At 42.5% G+C, this 20,110-nt stretch overlaps 2 protein-coding genes across 2 annotated transcripts in view; both read right to left on the bottom strand.

Moving 5' to 3' along the window:
- Positions 1–9,622, bottom strand: part of LOC127554982 (dixin) — a 31,545-nt gene extending 21,923 nt beyond the window's left edge. Inside the window, exons 1-6 of the mRNA XM_051986967.1 lie at positions 9,050–9,622; positions 6,100–6,212; positions 4,454–4,602; positions 1,745–1,834; positions 1,601–1,654; positions 476–526 (exon numbers count right to left, since the gene is read on the bottom strand). Coding sequence (XP_051842927.1) covers positions 476–526; positions 1,601–1,654; positions 1,745–1,834; positions 4,454–4,602; positions 6,100–6,212; positions 9,050–9,072 — 480 coding nt within the window. The 5' untranslated portion in view covers positions 9,073–9,622. The remainder of the gene's footprint in view (positions 1–475; positions 527–1,600; positions 1,655–1,744; positions 1,835–4,453; positions 4,603–6,099; positions 6,213–9,049) is intronic.
- Positions 9,623–12,179: 2,557 nt separating this feature from the next.
- The window catches only part of LOC127554986 (dixin-like), a 29,698-nt gene continuing 21,767 nt past the window's right edge, over positions 12,180–20,110 (bottom strand). Inside the window, exons 2-5 of the mRNA XM_051986972.1 lie at positions 14,926–15,055; positions 14,163–14,288; positions 12,738–12,969; positions 12,180–12,291 (exon numbers count right to left, since the gene is read on the bottom strand). Coding sequence (XP_051842932.1) covers positions 12,180–12,291; positions 12,738–12,969; positions 14,163–14,288; positions 14,926–15,055 — 600 coding nt within the window. The remainder of the gene's footprint in view (positions 12,292–12,737; positions 12,970–14,162; positions 14,289–14,925; positions 15,056–20,110) is intronic.

The following is a 20,110-nucleotide window of genomic DNA, read 5'->3' as shown; positions in this document are numbered from 1 at the left end:
TTATTTTCTCCATCCCAGAAAACACAGAAATACGATGCAACTTGTATTCTGCACAAACAATAGTGTTGTTGGGCGAGAGGGCAGGAGTTGGGGTACAGAGAAAAAGGGTATGACATATTTTTACATGTGGCAATAACCTTGACAGTGCTGGGTTAAAAGGACTACCAATCTGAGATGCCCTTGGCCTTCAATGTCCCCAAATTATTCTCTGACCTACAGATGAAAAATAAAGGAAAAAGGACAACAGCATCCAAGGCTTTCTTCCTTGGGGCTGGGAGTTTGTGGCTTACATATGGGTGCAGCCCAGGCGATATATGGAGACTCCAGGCACCACAAACATGCAAGCAGAGAAGTCTCAATGGAACAGAATGGGTCAGTACCTCACACAAGCTCAGGTTTCTGGACCCACTCCACTGGAAGACAACATTCTTTCTTGGGGAATAAGGTAAAAGCATTAGCTTGTATTTTTTTTTACCTTTATTCCTTGCAAATTTCTGACTTCTTGTTTGCATTTCAGCAACTCTTTCTGGAAAAACAAACACAGTTAGATTAGATGGTTTTTGCCATTTGCCTTGTCTCAGAACCATCACCTCCCCCTGTCTCACAGAGAGCAAAACAATGAGGACATTCCATGACAGAATACAAACGAAGGCCTCATTCAGTTAGCAGCAAATGATAAATCACACAATTGCTGGCCAAGGCCACAGAGTCCCCAGCCTCAAGAACTACCCTGACCTTTTTGGGACAGAAGGGAATTTTGACAGGGAAGATTCCAGACCCACTTCAGTGCTTAACAACGCTCAGCTATAGAAAACCTTCCATATTTGGCATGAAGTGTCATAATTCAAGTAACCTAAATCCCTCTTACTGAAATATAAGATATGTTAATAATGTGTTTTGCCAATACCATTAGATTATCTTAGTTCAACCTAATTCAAGACAAAGAGCCTGAGAATTCCTAAAGATTAGTCAGTTCTGGGAAACTGATTGTTTAGATGAGAACATGTTTCCTCCACAAAAGTCCTACTTCAATGCCTTATCATGCTGTAGAGGTGACCTTGGGTTCTCATAGGCTGTGCCAGTATAATACAACCAAGGCATACAAGCTGGATGGGCTTCAAGGGCAGACCTGGAACCATATTGTGGTTCAGAAGTGACTTGGTTAAGTTCTGAGAACCCCCCAAGAAAGTTGGCCATGAAGTGGTGAGTTTTCTTGGCACAGCAACCCCTTGAAATTGTCCACTGAAGTATGGAAGGGATATAGTCCCCATACCAAAGAATAATATATCCTTAATATAATGAAGTAAAAAACCTAGTCTGGAATATGGCATAGATTGCCTAAAATACCTTTATTTCATGGTAAATATGAAATGCATTTGTATGTCTGGGGTCCATATTCATAAAACGGATTTTTTAAGAAGACTGAAAACACAAAGTCATCTCATTCCTTTTCTTCCTACTTCACACCATAAATTTGCTGGAAATTTTTTTACTTTAAAAAAGGCTGAAAAAATAGTGCTCACTGCCCCTAAATCCTTTAAACAGTCCTCTCCCCCTTCCCCTCCCCCACATAGTTTATTATGTATATACACAGCTGTACCTTGAGGTCCTGATTTTCTTCCAAGCTCTGGTCTAGACGACTTTGTATTATGATCTAAATATAGGAGAAAAAATGGTTATATCTAGAAAGACTACTCCTCACATGAACCAGACACAAAATCTCAGGGTGAAAGAAAGAGCTCACCAATTGCTCTTCAGGGTTGGCTCCTGGTTCAAAGAGAGCCAAGGGTCTCTCTTGTTCATCTTCAGGCAGGGACCCATTAAGCAGCAAGGCCTGAAAATCAACAAAAGGCAAAATGAAATGTGATCCCTCCATTCAGGTGACTTGTGCCAGATAACTCAGGACTGAGCTCAGAGAGTTCAGTCCCTAAGCTGGAATCACAACCTAACTTCCTCTAAAAACTCCTCTCTCTGTAGCTTTGGCTGCTCCTTTATTCTGTGCAGAGGCATGCTAATCTGAAGACAATCTGGAGTTCTGACACTATCTATGCACCAAGTCTCTATCACTTCTCTTGTATTCATCTATATCCTCAGCTATAAAAGCCCCTTTTGGTCCCAAGAGGTAACTGGAGAAGAAATTCTGCTTTCAGGAACAGTTGGAAGTATTTCAAATCAGAACTACTCAAATTGGCTTTCACCAACAATATAGAGAATAAAAAAACAGAGCTTGTTTATACTGGCTATGAAAAGTACTTTTCAATGAATCAATTCATATATGTCTGGGGGATTGAGAGAGAGAGGTTAACTGATATAGATTAAAAAAAAAATCCTCATTCTAACTTCCCAAGGTTACTTTGAAGATCTGCACATAAAAAGTAGGGAATGAGTATGGAAATTATATGTCCCCATTCATTTTAACTCTCCACACTTGCTTTTATCAGAGAATCAATTATATAGCCAGGATTATCAAGTGGATTACAGATAATAATTGTGAGGCAATTTGAAAAAGCCAATTCTGCTTTATAACTAAATTGAGTCACAAATCTGCCAAATAAGATAAAGGATTATATAGGCCATATACTATTTTAGTAAACATCTCAATACATTAAAAAGGTTAAGTCTGGCCAATGGCTCATTTTCAGCATCTCAAAAGAATGTGAATTTATAATAAGAATATGATGTAAAGCTTTTTTTTTTCTTTTTTTTTTTAATTTTAATTTTATTTTATTTAATAATAACTTTGTATTGACAGAATCCATGCCAGGGTAATTTTTAACATTATCCCTTGCACTCGCTTATGTTTCGATTTTTCCCCTCCCTCCCTCCACCCCCCCCCAAGATGGCAAGCAGTTCTAAATATGTTAAATATGCTGCAGTATATCCTAGATACAATACTGATCTAAAGCTTGATGGTTACAATAAGTAAAAAGACAATGGAGCATCTAGAAAATGCTCCACTCTAATAATGAACTCATTAATAAGCTTTAACTAAAGATATATTGATGAGAAAGAAATCTAGGTTATACCTTTGCTGCAACTTAGTCATTGTTGAAACCTTTAAGGTGTATAGAGGATGTTAAGAGCTATTCTATGTCTTACAAAGAATTCAATTCTCCCTTATAATTATGTAGCTCTGAATTAACATGCTTCTCTGTTTGCAGTGGATATTGCAGTGTTGACTTTCAGGCTGATTCTTCATTTTTCTTACTTTCTCATAAGCCAGTGGCTCTTTCTCCCTATTGGAGGAACATAAACCTTTTTGAGAGCCAAATGATGGATATCTATATTCATAGAATGCAAATGATCCTGGGAAAAATCTGTGTTAAATGTGTATCCCAATGTTCTTCCATGGTAAACTGCCATGTACGATTGTATAACCTAGGAAAATATTTCATTTGTTATTCCTGGAGCACTGGAAGAGAATCTAAATAACCTTTAAAATACTGAATCAAAAATGGAAAAAATCAACAATTCCCTTCCACTTTCTTAGGCAATGCATACTCCTGACTTCCTCAGTACAAAACGCATACATTATGCAGATGGCTTTGGCCACTATGCCAATCTCCTTTTTTCTTTGGGAACCTTTTGTGTCCCTTTTCTGTTGTCGGCTGGCTGGGAGCACCCCATCTACCGCCTGCCTGCTGCTTGCGCCACACATACAATGTGGGCTTTGTTTATGTGTCCATAAATATTTGACAATTCAGAAACAGCACCGTTCCCAGCACAAATGAAAAAGATTATTCCTGGGCAATTTCAGGGTCGTCAACACTCTACTCTGGTCCCTCCCAAACCAGGGATAGACATACAAAAACAATAAAATGGGGGTCATTCAGTGTGGGAACTATGTCAAGTGGGTTGGTCATTTCCTTTTGGGACATTTGCTGAATTGGCACTGCAGGTATAATGTGGGAAATATTCAAGGATTTTGTTTCTCTTAAGGAAAATCTATTGTACCTGGTCAATGACACATAGAATCTGTAAAAACTGCAACATCACTGACCTGGAATTGAACTGAGAATTTGAGATGCTAGCTTCCAAACTACTTTTAAAACAGTTCCTAAGAGAAACTGCACAACTATTTACTATATTTTTCATGAACAAAAATTGCAACTGTACTTCTGTAATCATCTGCAGTAAAAGAAGCCAGGAGCTCCTCATTTCTCAGGAGCATAAATCTGACAAAAATGTTTAGAGGAGGGGAAGGGCTCTCCTGAAATTTGAGCAGCTGAACTGTTAAAAAAAAAAAAAAAATACTTCCGTGCTTCTGAAATCAGAAAATAGAAATATATCCTTGTTTCCATTCCCCATATGCTACCTGTCTTCCTCTCTCTCAACCCCACATTCAACTTCGACCTTTTACAAAATTAAAACCAAGTTATTTTCAGCAGATATAGTTGTAGGAAGAAAAAAAAAAGTAAACCAATAGGTTATAAGAACCAAGGAAGCAAGCTACCTGGAGTCCAGATATCATTTTCTTTGCTTCCTCCATTTCTTTTTCTAAATGTTCTTGTTGCTCCAGCAGCTGATCTTCCCATGAAGTCTCTAGATAGGTTCCTGGGCTCCCTGCTAGCCAGTCACGAGAAAATGGAGAATCTGTCTCATCTACAAAGTGAAAAAAAGGGAGAATGGCTCATGTCGATGAACAATAGAAACCTTGGGGAAGAGAGGGTTCCCAGAGCCTTTAGTCAGGACTTCCTGTCTCCTGCACCCGTCTTCATTGCACAAACTAGGTGTGTATGGAGTCCGGGTGAAGAGGGTGTGAATAGCTCTAAGCAAGGCACCTTCCATGAACTCTAGGCTCAAATCTCAGGGGAGCAACATAAATATTCTCACAGAAAGGGGAATTCCTGCCCTGGGAATGGCTCACATTTCTTCCCGGGGAGGTCAGTCAGCAGGTATTTGAAACGGTGCACATGCACCAGGGTGCTTTGGTCCCCCAATACCGGATTCCTAGAGTGCGCACAGAAGGTGTGGATGGAAGGGTTGCCAAATGTAATACATTGTTGCCACCTACTTCAGAGCTTCAGCTCTTTTGTTCCAACAGTCATAAATACTGAACCCCGCCCTCAACACACAGACCCAGAGGCAAAGTACACAGGAAACAAACCAGAAAAATACTTCCCTGCCCTCACAAGAGCCTTTAAGCTCTTAGAGTGGCACTGACAGGGCCCAGGCCAAACTCCTCATCTGAATTTCACTAAATGGCAGTAACATAGCTGCAGGAGTGTGTTTTGTCATCATAATCTAAGTAAGGCAGCATGGCATCGGAGAGACAGCTAGACATGAAGTCAAGAAGGCCCCAGGCACAAGCTCCCCTCCAAGAGGCTCTGGAGGAGTTCCCTTCACCTCTCAGTGCCCAGGTAGCTGCCTCCCTCTCCACGCCATCACTGAGGTCTCCAGGCAGGCTTCAAATATGGGTCTCTTCTGACTCCAAATGTAGTGTTCTTTTTAATATATCATAAGTGTCTCCTCTCTTTATATGAAGACTAAAATGAGGTAGAATATAGAAGGTCATTTCAGTTTTACTGTTGAAGACTTATCCTGTTTCTTCTGAGGGGATGAAAATTCCATGAAAATATCACCTGCTTTATTTGATTGCTAAGGTGTTTTCTTTGTATTTTGTGAGAAGGAATGGAAAGTAGTCAATTAGAATATAAAGAACCAAGAAAGATTAAGTCATTCCTGTTCCTCCTTCCCAATTTTAAACCAACTTTGTGTTCTCTGAAACAAATTGGCTCATATTCAGATCTTCATCTAAGATCAGGGAAGAGGAGGGAATTTTCTAAAAATAAATAAATTAAAATGAATTTTAAAAATAAATTTTAACTCAGATAGTTATAGGATCATATAGCATCCTAGATGCAGCCAGATGAGAAAAGACTTGTTCAGGGCATTGCAAGGTTTTTTGAGTATTTTGAAAATGAGACACTAATCAAGAGGATACAACTCTCCTAATCGACCCCAAACACAATAAGTCAAACCCTGGAAGTAGATATGTCCCATAAACTGGAAGAGGCTAATCACAAATGACTCTTGAAAACTTGAGAAAGACACTGTCCAGATTAATAGGCAATGTCAGGAGAGGTTGATGAGCACTACCTGTTCTGTTCTCCTGTCCTTCAGAAGGGATAATCACAAAATCTGCCCTCTCCTCCGACTGGGATATAATGGACTCACTCTTTGCACTGTGGATAGGACTTGGTGATGTCAGACTGTGGTAAAGGAAGAAAGAAGAGAAACAATTATTATGCATGATTATGCAGAGACTACAGTCAACCTCTGTACTCTATTCCAGAAGTATATTCTCCTGTAAGGACCCAGTCCCATGGAGACATTCTCCCATAAAGATCTGGTCAACAGAGTTCCACTAAACCCAAATGATAAGATCAATGATAAGATCTTTATCATGGAGTTTGACTGACTCCTTATTAAAAGGCCTTAAGATATTAAAAACCCAACTGTAGAGCTGAGAAAATAATACCAGTCTGTATCTTGCAATTGATTTGTGAAGTAAAATGAAAGCAAAGTGCTATGCATTGGATTCTCATAGAAATAAAACACAAATATGATATTTCCAATGATAAAAGTAGGGAAGGCAAGGTAGGTATCTATGTTGACTAGCCCCAAAATAAAATAGGAGAAAAAAAGAAGAGAGGGAGAAGAAAATAGAAAAAAGTAGGGAGGTGAGTAAAAAGGGAGGAAAAGAAAGATTAAGTGGATGGGCAAAAGCAAAAGGTAGAGTTGGAAGAAGGCATTATCATGCGCTTGGACACACATTTTATATTAAGTTGGAAAATGAGAAATGTAATATGTGATAGTTGCATTACATATGGGAACCAGAAAGACAGTATGGCTTAGCTCACAGTTCCTTACACTGTATTTTTCAGAACTGAGATTCCTAAAACCTGAAAATGGTAGATGCAAAGAAGGAACTGTCTAATTTGGTTTGGTTAGTTTTACCTCACAAGCAAAAAATTGTTCCTTAGAACTCTGACAACTTCATTTGCAAATTGCTATCAATAGATAATTAGATAATTGTCTTGGCAATTCATTATTTCAAAGTTATTAGAATCAGGTTTTCAAGCAAAAACAATTTTTTAATCCTCCAAAACTAAGTGCACAAATAAGACAAAATATGAAGATAATATACTTGTTTCCTCTTATCGGATACGGAAGCAATCCTAAAGAACCTCTTTTTAATTTGAGCTGTACCTTGAGAACAGTAACACTGAAACAATCTCAGAGACTGTGGGGTCTGCAGTTCCAGGCCCCTCTCAGGAATCCTTCCCAAATCCGTCACCCTGACAACAGCAAAAGTGTCTAGGGTTCACTGACCCATTTAATGTGCCCCTAAAGTCTCCCAGACTAATCCTCACAACCACGATCAGGAGTTAATGTTTCATTCTTCCTAAGACAGGAATAGAACTCAATAAAAACAAAAGTAAAACTGAATGGAAATTATCTGGAAATATTTCCAACTCTCAAAAGCAACCTAAGGGACAGTATCCCCATCCTCTCTAATGTCCTTGGTTTAAGGGCCAGGGTGGGAATAATCTCAGGGACATCTGTCCCCACTCCCCATCCCCAGATATAAGTGACTGGGAAAGCTCCTCTTATGTCATATTTAGCTCATCCCTACAGATCCGATCCACTCCTTCAGAGGGGCTTTCTCTAAATTTTTGTCAGTCCTTCAATCACTCAAAGGGCATCTTAACTAACATGATTTATGGGCACAGAAATAAGAGATGCTTCCAACGTTAGAACAAGACCCAGTTTCTCCGGGGCACATATTTAAAGTTAAGTTCTAACATTAATGTCCTTAAAGCAGGAATTCAAGTTTGGAAATTCAGGAATAGTTCTTCACTAGCTGGTTTTTGTATTTGGGTTTTTGTTTTTAAAATAATAATAAAAGAAACCATTGGAGTCCCTCACAAGGTATGATGGGTCGCATAGGGGCTGAACATAAAACCCCGGAGGATTACATGCTGTTCGCTATGCATTCCGATGGGCAGCTGGAGGCACGTACTGCTGAGCCTTGTGTGGAAGCTAGCAGTGGGTCTGGGCATGGGAGAGGTGCCTAAGCCCCAGCCCCGAGCCGCGGGAGAAGCGCCTCCCCGCAAGCACTCCCGGTGTGCCAACGCATGCTCGGCTCCACCCTGGCCCCGCCCATGTGCGCTACCTCCCATATAAGGGCAGAAGGAGGCGGATGCCTGGGTATCCAGCTGAGTCGGAGGAGTGTCAGAGCAGGCAGAGGAAAACAACATTTGTTTCCCCAGTTGAGGTTGCCCCGTGTGAGAAGCAAAGGGGGAGAAATGGCAGGAGGGACCTAGGACTGAGTGAAAAGGTGAAAGGTTCGGGGAAGAACCCTGGAGGTCCTGAAGCATGCGTGAGGCGAAGGAAGCGGAGGGGGAGGAAGAGGCGGGGGGTGGGGGGGAGGTGTTCTCCCCTGGAGATGGACAGAGGCACCAGCAGCGGGGAGAAACATGAAGTCCTCAGGTTTCAAATCAGACAGGCATATATAATCCTAATTATTTGGAGGATGACGGACTTCCCCGTTCCCCTTTACAGATCCCATTTCCTCCCCAGCCGGTTGTCCACACCTCCTGCTTCCCCACCCCCCAACACCATCAGGAGCTTCAATGGAGGCGGCGGGCGGCTGGTGACAGCAAACACGCCAAGGGAGGCATTCCCTAACTGCCATGTACTCGAGTCAAAGGTCATTGTCTAGTCTCGAGCTGAGCAGTGACCCCCTTATTCGAGTCCGGAGACAAGCAAGGCCACAAGCTCAAGTGTCCGCATTCCCAGATGGGTCGTGAATCTGAAGAGAGCGAGTCCTTCTCCTTCGTTCTCTGCGTCCCTTGGTTAACCCTGGCGCTGCCTGCGCTCCCTAAACCTGCTGCATTTTTAGATCAAGGCTCTCGGTGCCGGCCCCCAGTTCTAGGTTGCCAGCATCCCCCAAGGCCCCGGAGCTAGCTCTTTAATGGTGCCGTTGCGCCCCACCCCCATCCCGGGCCCACCGCCTGCGATGACAAAGGTGACCCCGGCTCACCATTTGACCTGCGTCCCTCCCATGGTCCCTCAGGCTCCGGCTTCAGCAAGCCCGCTTGTCCAGGCGGAGTAGGAGGCTGCTCCGGAACATATCTCCCCGGCTCGCGGGCATGTCTCACCCCCGATCAGGGGCAGGAAGGGCGAACTAGTGAGAAGGCGTCTTCCTGGGCAGGCAGGGGTGGGGAGGACGAAGAGCCGGGGGTCCCAAACCCCGTATTTTCCCGACAGGTCAAACACCGCAGCAGTAGCAGCAGCAGGCTCGGCCTCAGTGCACGCCGACTCCCCTCTCAGGCTGCCAGTCCCTAGCTCTGGCATTTTGGTCCTCGCCGCGGCGAGGCAATGCGCATCTCTCGGTTCCCAGACATCTCAGCCCATCGCCTCAGAGCCCGAACGGAGGAAGGCGGAGGCTCCGCTTCGCTCCGCGCTTCGGCCGCCAGCGCCGACAGAGTGGACAGGGGCGGTGACTCTGCCGCGCTCCTGCAGACCCCTCCCCTCCCGCTCGCAGCCTCTGGTCACACGCGCTTGGCTCGCTCCGGGAGGCGGCGGAGGCGGCGGCGGCGGCGCAGGGCTCCTACCCGGCGCGATCCCAGACCAACACGGCGGGCACACTGGAGCTGGGCTCCGGGTGGAGAGCGAGCGAGGGAGGGAGGGAAGAAGGAGGGAGGGGCGGAGGGAGGGAAACGCAGAGAGAGGAAAGAAGCTGAGAGAAAAGGGGGAGGGGAAAAAGGAGGGGGAAGGAGGGAGTAGGAATCGCGGGTCTGCTCAATCTCCGGGAGAGGAAACCGCGCCGAGGATGCAGTCCTCGTCCTGGTAAATGGCACATTCGGGGAACTCCCTCGGGCCCCGAAATTGTTAACTTTTCTAATCTGAAACCTTCCTTCGTGGACACTCAGGCCCAGTTAGAGACCTGAACGTGGCTCTGCGCGCGGGGCGGGGGCTGGGACGCGGGCTGGATGGAGGACTCTCCTCCCAACGTCAGCCCACTCTTTCCCCCTCTCCCCACCTTGTTTTTATTTTAGTGTTTTTGTTTTGAAACTAATACTAATTTCCTTTTTAAAATACACGGCCTGACTAGCGAACCCGAAATTATCAAGCAAAGGAGAATGAGTTCCCCCGACCCCCTGTATATAGGGCGGGGAAGGGGGAGTTTCGCCGGAGGAACAGAGGGAGGAAGGGCCCGGCGATGCCAACCTCACCACCTCATCCTCATCTCCCTATAGCCGTCGTTGAGCTGGGCACACGTCAATCCTGGGCTGTTAGACTCTCTCTAGTAAAGAGCTTTCTAAGAATCGCTAACCATTTTGGAGCCCATCACCTTGAATTCAAAGAATCTCTCGAACAGAGTAACCCCTACTCCCGCTCCCTATCTGAGGTGGAATTAGGAAGCAATTATTTAGGTCTCCCCTCCCAGAGGAGCTCATTGAGGAAAAGACCAAGTGACTGATTACCCAGCAGGGGGCAGTGACTAGGGGATAATGAGATTCCAAAGGTGAAATAAGGGAGGATTGAACAACAGAAAAGTAAATGTGGCATATTTTCCTCGAACACCTCCCCCTTAAACAAGCTGGGATGATTTTTCCATTTCTGCATGATTTCCAGTGAGTCACTTGTTCTCCGTGTCCCACCCCCACAGTCTTGCCGGGGTCTCTAGGCCTACAAGAAGTCAGCAGGTGCTCTCAAGAGGAAAGGCAGACTCTTCTGCTCCCTGACTCAGGCAGGGCACCTGAGGTTGTACAGAGTGATAGGCCTTGTAGGCCAGCAGGAAACAACAGATATAATTGTATGACTGAACATCTTTTTGAATTTGTCCCAAGTGATGGTCTCATTAAAACAAAAAAGGTTAGAAAGGAATATCAGGAACCAGCAATCTCTGATTATGAATCTATTCTGGAAGTGTGGGTATTACTTCAAGTTAACCAGGGTTGCCAGCATTTTATAACATTTTTTCTTTTTGAAAAGAATTAAGAATTCCTTCAGTAAATCATAAAAAGTTTCATTAAAACCAGGATGGCATTCAACATGAACAAGAAACAAAAGAAACCCAAAACAGAAACAAAATGAGGAACAACTGGCTAACTGAAGTTTACCTAAAAACATGGAAAGGATAGCAACACAGATTGAGTTGGGCCCAACTACCCTGCCAATAAAATTCACCATGATGCTCCCTAGATCAGCAGGTGATTTACTATAGGGAGCCTCTGGATGAAGAAATTATTTATCCATGCAGGCTGACACCTTCTCTGCCACATTTAGGTTTAGATAGCTGCCTAGGGCACTGAAAGATTGATTCACTTGTTCAGGCTCACATATCCAGTATGTGTCAGAGGCAGGACAAACTCAATTATAATACTTTTTTTAAAGCCCTGAGGGGTCATAGTAGAATATAAATTAAATATGACTCAGCACTTATGTGCAGTTATTAAATAAATTAATACACCAGGATGTGTTTACAGGAGCATGGCTTTCATTAGTCAAGGAAGTAATCCTTCTGCCATTATACTGGACATCACAGCCTTTATTAGAGCACTGTGACCCATTTTTGCCTCTGCATTTGGCTCTAAAGGATATTAGATTCACACGCTTATTAGCTCAGTCAAATTTTTACCAATCCACAATTCCTAATTCTGTCAATAAGCACAATAAACATAAGATGCCCTAACAACTGGACTCATTTGTTTTGTTTCAAGCCCGCCACCATATTCTTTTCATTCTGCATCCACCACTTACAACTGTACATTAATTTCAAGATTGTAAAAGAACTAAGAAAGCTTAAAACTATACTAAGAATTTTGGGGCATGCTACACTAGAATTATTGCTCTTACCTGCTGGCTTTAGTACTCTAGCCATGCCCCCATGTGGCCATGACTAAACATAGTTGCTGGGACCATGCACTGAAATGCACACAGAATTTTTGATTGTGAGGAATTATCACTTCACCTTTTACCTCCTTTGGCCCCATTTCCTCCTCCCCCCCAACTATGGAAGCCACAGGAAGATAGACTCCTTTATAATCAAATATTAACCATGAAAAAAAGCTCTTATAATCATTTTTTGGGGCCAAGGTCCCTGACAGTTCTTCCCAAATGTCACTTTTAGTTAGGATAATTATAACCAAGTCACAGGGTAATAGTTACCTGGAGGAGCTGGCCTTGGATGAGGGTCCTTGATGCCCCTCATATTGTTGCACCAGTGCCCGAACACTCCAGTACGGATTTTCAATTTCTTCATCCATGCTGCTGTTTCTAAAGACAAGTAACCAAGAAGGGAGATGGTATCAGTCCCTCAATCCTGCCATGACTCAAAGTCACTGTTCTTCATCAGATGCAGAGACCTAATGATATGGTGCATTTCTCTAGCATGGCTTGGCTTTCCGAAATCACACTTGGGTATTATGATTGGGTTCAGAAAAGAAGCATCTCCCAAGCAAATAAATGAATGAATGACAATAAACACACAGCAATAGCATAACTTAACACTGGAGTCCCCAAAATTTTTCAGAAACTGCTCCTTACTCTTTAGTAACTGCAAATTTAATACATCTCCAGAAAAGAGGTATTTCCTCTTTTTTTGGCTGGTCCTCCTAGACCTTTGTGTGCCGCACAAGGCAGAGACTGTCTGAGTGGTGTAATACCTGGACATCGTAATATTTAAGGGAAAATACCAGAGTGAGGAGGGCAGTTTCCCTTACCTTTGTCTGTATCGGAAGACATCTCGCCCAGACCGTGACATGTCATGACATACATCTGCCAAAGCAGCAGCTGCACCCTGAGCCACTGCAGTGGCAGAGTGTGGTTGGTGACTCTGCACTGGGGCTCTGGAGTTCCTTCTGTGGCTCACCATCCTATTGGAACCAGGTTTGAAATGTGCTGCCAAGGCAAGGACCAGCCTCATGATAGACTTCAGGTTTCCTTCCACAATGTCTGTGGGATGGGAGAGACCCCAAAGAGATCTTAGGTAAGTGGCAAAGGGCTTAAGGACCTCCCATAAGATAGGAAGAAAAAGGCACACTAAGGGTTATAATGGTATGGATCTCCTAAGCCTGCTTGACAAGGGGACTAGAAAGGATACAGTGACTATCCTGCCTTCCTATTCAGTTCCTCTAGAAAGAGGGAGAATGCAAGAACAAATGGCAGGTGTGATGAGAATTCACATTTGATCCTTTCTATTTTATGTAGCACTCACTGAAACAAGGCTGGGGGCTGCTGATTCTGGAGCATCACTCAGGCTAAATGAGCCCTACTGATTATACCAGCCCCGCTGATCATTCTGGCACACTAGAGAAGAGACCCAGCTTGCCACAGACAACAGCAGCCTGCCCTAAGGGCCAGCACAACCTTCTCGAGCTAGCGACTCAGAACTGGGGCCATGGGACTCCCCAGCTCCGGCTTCACCTTCCAGGCCCCTCCACTGCAGCTGGACCAGATCAGGCTGAGCTGAGAAGAGTCATCTTCTCCAAAGTAGACCTAAGACCCATGACTAACATCCTCTTAAGTGTTATCAGAGATAACATAGGAAGCTGTGAGATTTCTCTGTTCACACCTGTAGCCTTTTATGATGTGAACAATAATGAGAGAAAATCGCCTGTTTTAGACCAACTGCAATATGGCTAGTCAGCCAATAAACCTTTACTAAATGCCTAGGATCTGTGCTAAGCACCATGACAAGATTAGATCCTGATGTCCTAAAATAATCTTAGTCAAAGGTCGAGAGAACTGAGAAATACATAGAAATACACTTTTATTTTTCTAATTTCAAGAAGGCAATCTTAATATCAGCTTGTCAGTTCTGTCATTTCTTTTCTAAGCATTAATTCTCCTTCACCCTCATATCCTTGACAAACCAACACTGAACTATTGTTAATAAAGGATTCCTATCTTTTCTCCCTTTGTCATTTGCTGAAACTAGCTTCTCAAAGCATTCAAGATTTCAGGATTATTCTGTCCTAAAATCAGGTATTTGTTATGTTCTTAGAATAATTACCTGAGTACATATGTCTGGTTCTGTTTTGATTTATCCAGGACCCTTAAGCAATATTACCTAGGGAGTTCTGAAGATGGCCATAGTGCTAAGACTGAGTACATACATTCTCAGTGCTTAGGAATATAGTACTGACCTTTAGCAGAGGTCTGATGCATTCGAATCTTTTTGGAGGCCACAAACTGTAGCACTTTTTCCACATTGTTCTTCATTTCCTGCTGATTGCTGGGATTCAGTTGCAACCCATTCAACTTCTCTCCAGCTGTGAGACAGAAACGACTATATTAATAGAGTTATATCTGTCTGAGATTCATTAAGAATGATGACATCAGTGGGGTGGTTGATTTGGGAACTAAATGTTTGACTAAATATAGTGAATTGTCTCAGAATGCATGGTTTTGATGGGCTTGGAAAAAAGGAGAGACTTGAAAATGGATTGCTTTGATACCTTTATATTTATCTTTGATGTTTTTTGATATGACTATGTCCATGATACTTTAAAAAGCCTCTGGACACAGTTTAGAAAAATATAAAAGCACCACAAAATAAGTAAATTGGAATGAAGATGCTAAGTAATTGAATTCATGTATTATATCACAAGCTGCTTCCTAAACAGACTATTTGAAGAGGTTTCCCTCAAAGACCCCAAGCAAGGCCAGTTGATGAAATAGCCATAGTATTATAACTAGTTATACAGACCTGCCAGAGATGCCAAATCACCAAGAGCAGAGAATGGCCCTTTCTTAAAACCCCAAAGTGTGGAAGATAGAAGGAGATTCCATTTGTGATATAAATATGGGCAAATCTCTTAAACTGTGCCTAAGTTTCCTCATCTTATCTACCTTGTGGGGAGGCCCTACAGGTGAAGGAGTCGTGAATTGAACCTGGGGACTACTAACCAACAATCTCTATCAGGTATGCCAAGATGACACCATCCCGAAGATCTTGCCGAAGATCTTGCACGGGTTTCACCTCAGGCCTCTTCTTTAGCTGGGCATTCACCCAGGCCACGTAGGTCTGTAATTGTTGCTGAAAAAGGAATAATGGAGATAAGGAAGAAGTCAGGTTAGCTCTCTTCCCACCCCCAGCTCCACCTACCTACTCCATGGTAGAAGAAGCCAAGCCATATCATTATCTGGGCACATAAGAATGTGGAAATGCTAAGGTGGGGGGAATTCCAGAATCTTAGAAATGGAAGGGACGCAAAAGGGTCTAGCCCCAATCCCTGCCCAGTGATGAGTTTCCTGCTTTAACATCCCTGAGATGTGAGCATCTGGCTTCTGAGAAAGCACAGCTCGATCAGAAAATGGAATGTGTGCCAACCAAGATCTCTGCTTGAGAATGAGTCCACAGGCTGCACCTTTGACTCCTGTGACCCTCATTACTATATATATATATATATATATATATATATATATATATATATACACACACACACACACACACACACATACAGCTGATATTTCCAATAATGGATGCATGACTGCAAATATCCTTGAGTTTGCCCTTGGAGTAACTTAGTAAGAGGTTTAGTTCATTTTAGATAAAATCACAACTGTCATTTCAATTCCTGGATTGTTCTCCAGAGGTTTACCTCTGAACTGAACTTCTGCCAGTCCTGCTTTTCACAAGTTCTCTCCTACTCCCTAAACATAAAAGGAAGATTTGGTCCCCAGTTTGATGCTTAGGAACTGATCTCGGATAACTAAAGCCAATCAATTTAACTAGATCCATACTCCTTTCATAACTGCTTCCTCCAGGATACGACAGATATAATTCCACAATTCGCTTTCAGTTCCAGAGATCCTATCATGAACCCTAATTTTGAGTATTTCTACAGTTATGTGTTATGTGTTCTCTAAGGGGACCCGATTTATCCAGGACCTACATAAAAATGAAATGTTCCTATTGCATTATACTTGTGTTTCATTGCAAATGATAACAATGAAGAGATGGTTTTCTGTTTTCTAGTCTATTCTTAAATTTTCCAAGTCTGGTTTTGGGATCAGACAAAGAAAGCTTTCCAGAGAAACTAATTAACCAGCTAAAATGTTAAGAGACATGGGAAATAATAGTACAAGAACTGTGGTTGTTTCCTCATGAAATGGGAGGAACAGATGAAGAGCAAACTTTCTACTAACCCTTTTTCAAATGATAGAGGATGTGGTCAGGGGACCATGAAGGCTAATTTTAATTTTTGAACTTTTGCCTATTTGACAGTGAAAATATCCTATATCTCTGAATCAATCTCTGAGTCATCTGAATGTGTTATGAAAAGTACGGAAATAAAATGACTTCAATAAGGAGAGAGCTAGAGATTTCAAAAATATATCCAAAATTCATCTATTAGATGGCAAGATTGATAGGCTAGGACAAATCAACTCAGTTTGACACTCAGAAACCATTTACAGAAAATAGCCACAGATAACTTCACACACATCCCCTTCTGCCCACCAAGTAGATATTATATGATGTTTTACTTGGAGTAACTGGCCAGAATCAAAAGCACAACATAATTTGTCACCAAGCCTTAAAAAAATAAAGGTGTCAAAAAAAGGGGAACTGGCTACTAGGAGGAATAAGTTCCTCTCACTAGAGATCTCCAAATGAAGACGGGATGGAGATATAGTAAGAGAAAATTCTTAATTAGGTACAGTTTGGATTAATTTGCCTATTTATCTTCTGATTCTGAGATTCTGTGATTTTCTTTAATGGCAGGATCATTAGATCAGGTGATCAATGGAGTGCTGTAGATACAGCATACTTAGATTTCCGCAAGATATATACAAAGTTTCTTGTGTTATCTTTGCAGACAAGATGGAAAAATGTCAAATGGAGGTAAAGTAGTTACATGGATTCAGGCCTGCTTAAATGTCCATATCCAAAGAATAGAAAATAAGTTGATTTCAATTTGTCTTAAGTTGTTGAAATAATCCAGGGATCTGTCCTTGGCCATGTGTCTAGAGTGGATTTGGGTGAAGATAGTTTGTTCATTAAATTTGCAGATGAAAGGCATCTAGAAGAAATTAATATATTGGATACCAGACTCATCATCCAAAAAAACTTAACAGATTAGAATAATAGACTGAATTTAATGAGAGTTAATACAACTAAATTTAATATCTAACACTTGGGTTCAAATAATTAATTCCACAAGTATAAAATGGCCAAAGTAAAAATCTGGGAATCTTAATGGACTTCAAATTCAAAACCATGACATTGCAGCCAAAAAATGTAAACTTAAATTGCATTAAGAGATGCATTCCCCCGGAATGAGGGAGGTGACTTTGCCCCTATAATGTGCCCTGGTCAGAACCAATTCTGGACTATTCATTTCAGTTTTAAGCATACATTTTAAGACTGCTGTCAAGCTGGAGCATTTCCCAAGGAGGGAAAAAGGAAAGGCAAGAGACCTGGAAACTATGTAATATGAGATCTGGATCAAGGAACTAGGAATGTTTAGCCTAGGGAAGGAGTAACTAAGGAGGTTATGACAGCTATTCCTCAATTATATGAAGTTCTATTCTAAGGAAAAGGTAGATTAAACTTATTCCACTGGGATCTGAAGGACAGAACTAGGCAGAAGTTTAAAGGAAGCTGATTTCAGTTCATTGTAAAGACAAAATTCCCAACAATTACAGCTGTCCCAAAGTGGAATGAGCTGTCATAGGAGGAAGAGAGTTCTCCTTAATTACAGGTCTTTAAGTGAAGGTTCCAATGACCACTTTCGGGAATGCAATTGAAATGGCAACTTCAGATGAAGAACTAGACTACAAGACCTCTTAAATCCCCCTCACCTGGAGATTCTGGGACTATATTCTAGCGACATTTCTACTACACCATAATAGAATACTGCATCTGCTCCCTTCATTCTGAAGGGCACGTAGCTGATTCACCAGGATTCAATGTCTGGCTATTATGGAAGTCCAGGATCTTGAACCAGTAATGAAGTTCAAGTGCTAATTGCATCAGGGTATAATTTTGTTAAAATACTACAGAGTTCCAAGCTCCTTGCATTCCCTTAATTAGATGATCTTAGTAATTGCTCATCAGCTGCTTCCAAAGTTTAAATCTTTATTATGTTTTTCTTGTGGGAGGAAGAAAAATCCCCACGAATACAGTGCCAGAGGATTAATATGCTGCCATCTACTGGACATTCTGGGGAGTACAGTGACCCGCTGAGTCCAAACATCGAAAGCCATTTTACTATTAAAGATCCACACCTTGAAACGGGAAAGCTTCCGCATTTGCAAAACTCAGTCCAGGACGTCTCCCAGATGACTGGCTGGGGACAGCAGCTCCAGCCCCGGGGTCACTGGGCGTGCCCGAGGCGGGAGCCCAAGGACACCCCCTCATGTGCATCCGGGGAGCACTAAAAGGACACGGCACTGCTGAGAGCGCGCGCCGACAGCGACGGAAACCGAGGCCCGGAGCTCTGGCCGTGTCGGAGGCTGTGCAAATGCTCGGCAGAACAATCAGGGCTAAAACCCAAGTCTCCTGAACTGGGTGATTCAGAAGTAGAAGATTCAGGTCCGGAAAGTCACAGAGACAAAGGCAGCAGAGAACTGGGCAGACTCTGCTTCCTTGGCCCGGGGATCAGCCTGGCAGGTAGGGGTAGGTCAAGCACTAGCTCTGCAGTAAGAGGCCAGAGCTCAAACCTTGGCTCAGCAGTCCTAGAGAAGTCGCTTGACTGTGTTGTGGTGGTTTGGTAATTGGCCTTAAGTGACTTGCCCGGGCTCACACAGCTAGGAAACGTTAAGTGTCTGAGGCGGGATTTGAACTCAGGACTTCTGACTCCACAGCTGGTGCTCCATCCGCAGCGCCATCTGGCTGCCCCAAAGTCACTTAAATTTGGGGGGAGGGTGTTTTAAACTTTGGGGTTCCAGATTCTCTTTCATCCCAAGCCCAGGCCCTATTAAGAAACCACATGTGAAGTTATGTAAAAACATTTCCATAAAATTCATGTTGTGAAAGAAAACATGGATCTCCCACCCCAATTTAAAAAAAACTCTCAAGAAAAATAGTTAAAAGAGAAAAAACAGACAGACAGACAAGACACACATAGAGAGAGAGAGACAGACAGAGGGTGGAAGAAAAGGAAAGAGAGGCGGAGAGGGAGAAGAAAACTTCCATCTGTATTCAGACACAATCTCTAGCTACAGATAGGATTTTTCATCCTAAATCTTTCAGAGTAATCATGGATCATTGTACTGCTGAGAATAGCATAGTCATTTCAGCTGGTCATCCCCAAATGCTGCTATTATTTTGTGTACAGTACATTTCAGTTTGTTTGAGTTCATGGAGGACTTTCCAAATATTTCCCCCAAAAAGCATTCTGCTCATTGCTTTCCATAGAAGAATATCCCATGACAATCATACACCACAATTTATTCAGCCATTCCCCAATTGATGGACCTTCCCTCAATTTCCAATTTTTTGCCCTGAGAGCTGTTACAAAGATTTTTGTACATATAGGTCCTTTTCCTTTTTTTCCCCTCCCCTTTTAAAAATCTCTTGTGGTATTCATGCCTAATAGTGATATTGTTAAGTCAAAGGATACACATGAATGTAAAGCCCTTTAGGCATAGGTCATTATCTTTTGATCATTTATCAATTGGGGTATGTCTCTCTCTCTCTTTCTCTTTTTTTTTTTTTTTTTTTTTTAACAAATTTGACTCAGTTCCCTTTTGAGAAATAAGACCTTATCAGAGAAACTTGCTTCAAAATTCTTTTTACAATTACTATTGCTAACTGTATCTCTCCCCATTTATTCTATTCCGTCTCTCCTTTTACTCATCTCATCCTCAAAAGTGTTTTGGTACTGACCCTAATAAGCCTTCTTTTTTGTCACCTTCCCTTCTTCACAGATCCCATTCCCCTCCTATTATCCTGCAGGGTAAGATAGATTTTTATACCCATATTGAGTGTATGTGTTATTTCCTCTTTGAGACAATTCTGATGAGAGTAAGGTTTCTCCCTCTCCCTTTCCTCCTCCTTTCCCTTCCACTGTAAAAGCTTGTTCTTCCCTCTTTTTTTTAATGGCCAAGAACTAAAATCATTCCACTTCTGCCTTTACCTTTTTTC

Source organism: Antechinus flavipes, chromosome 3 (genome assembly GCF_016432865.1).
Source record: "Antechinus flavipes isolate AdamAnt ecotype Samford, QLD, Australia chromosome 3, AdamAnt_v2, whole genome shotgun sequence".
NCBI classification, from domain to species: Eukaryota; Metazoa; Chordata; class Mammalia; order Dasyuromorphia; family Dasyuridae; genus Antechinus; species Antechinus flavipes.
This window is presented reverse-complemented; position numbering and strand designations above follow the sequence as displayed.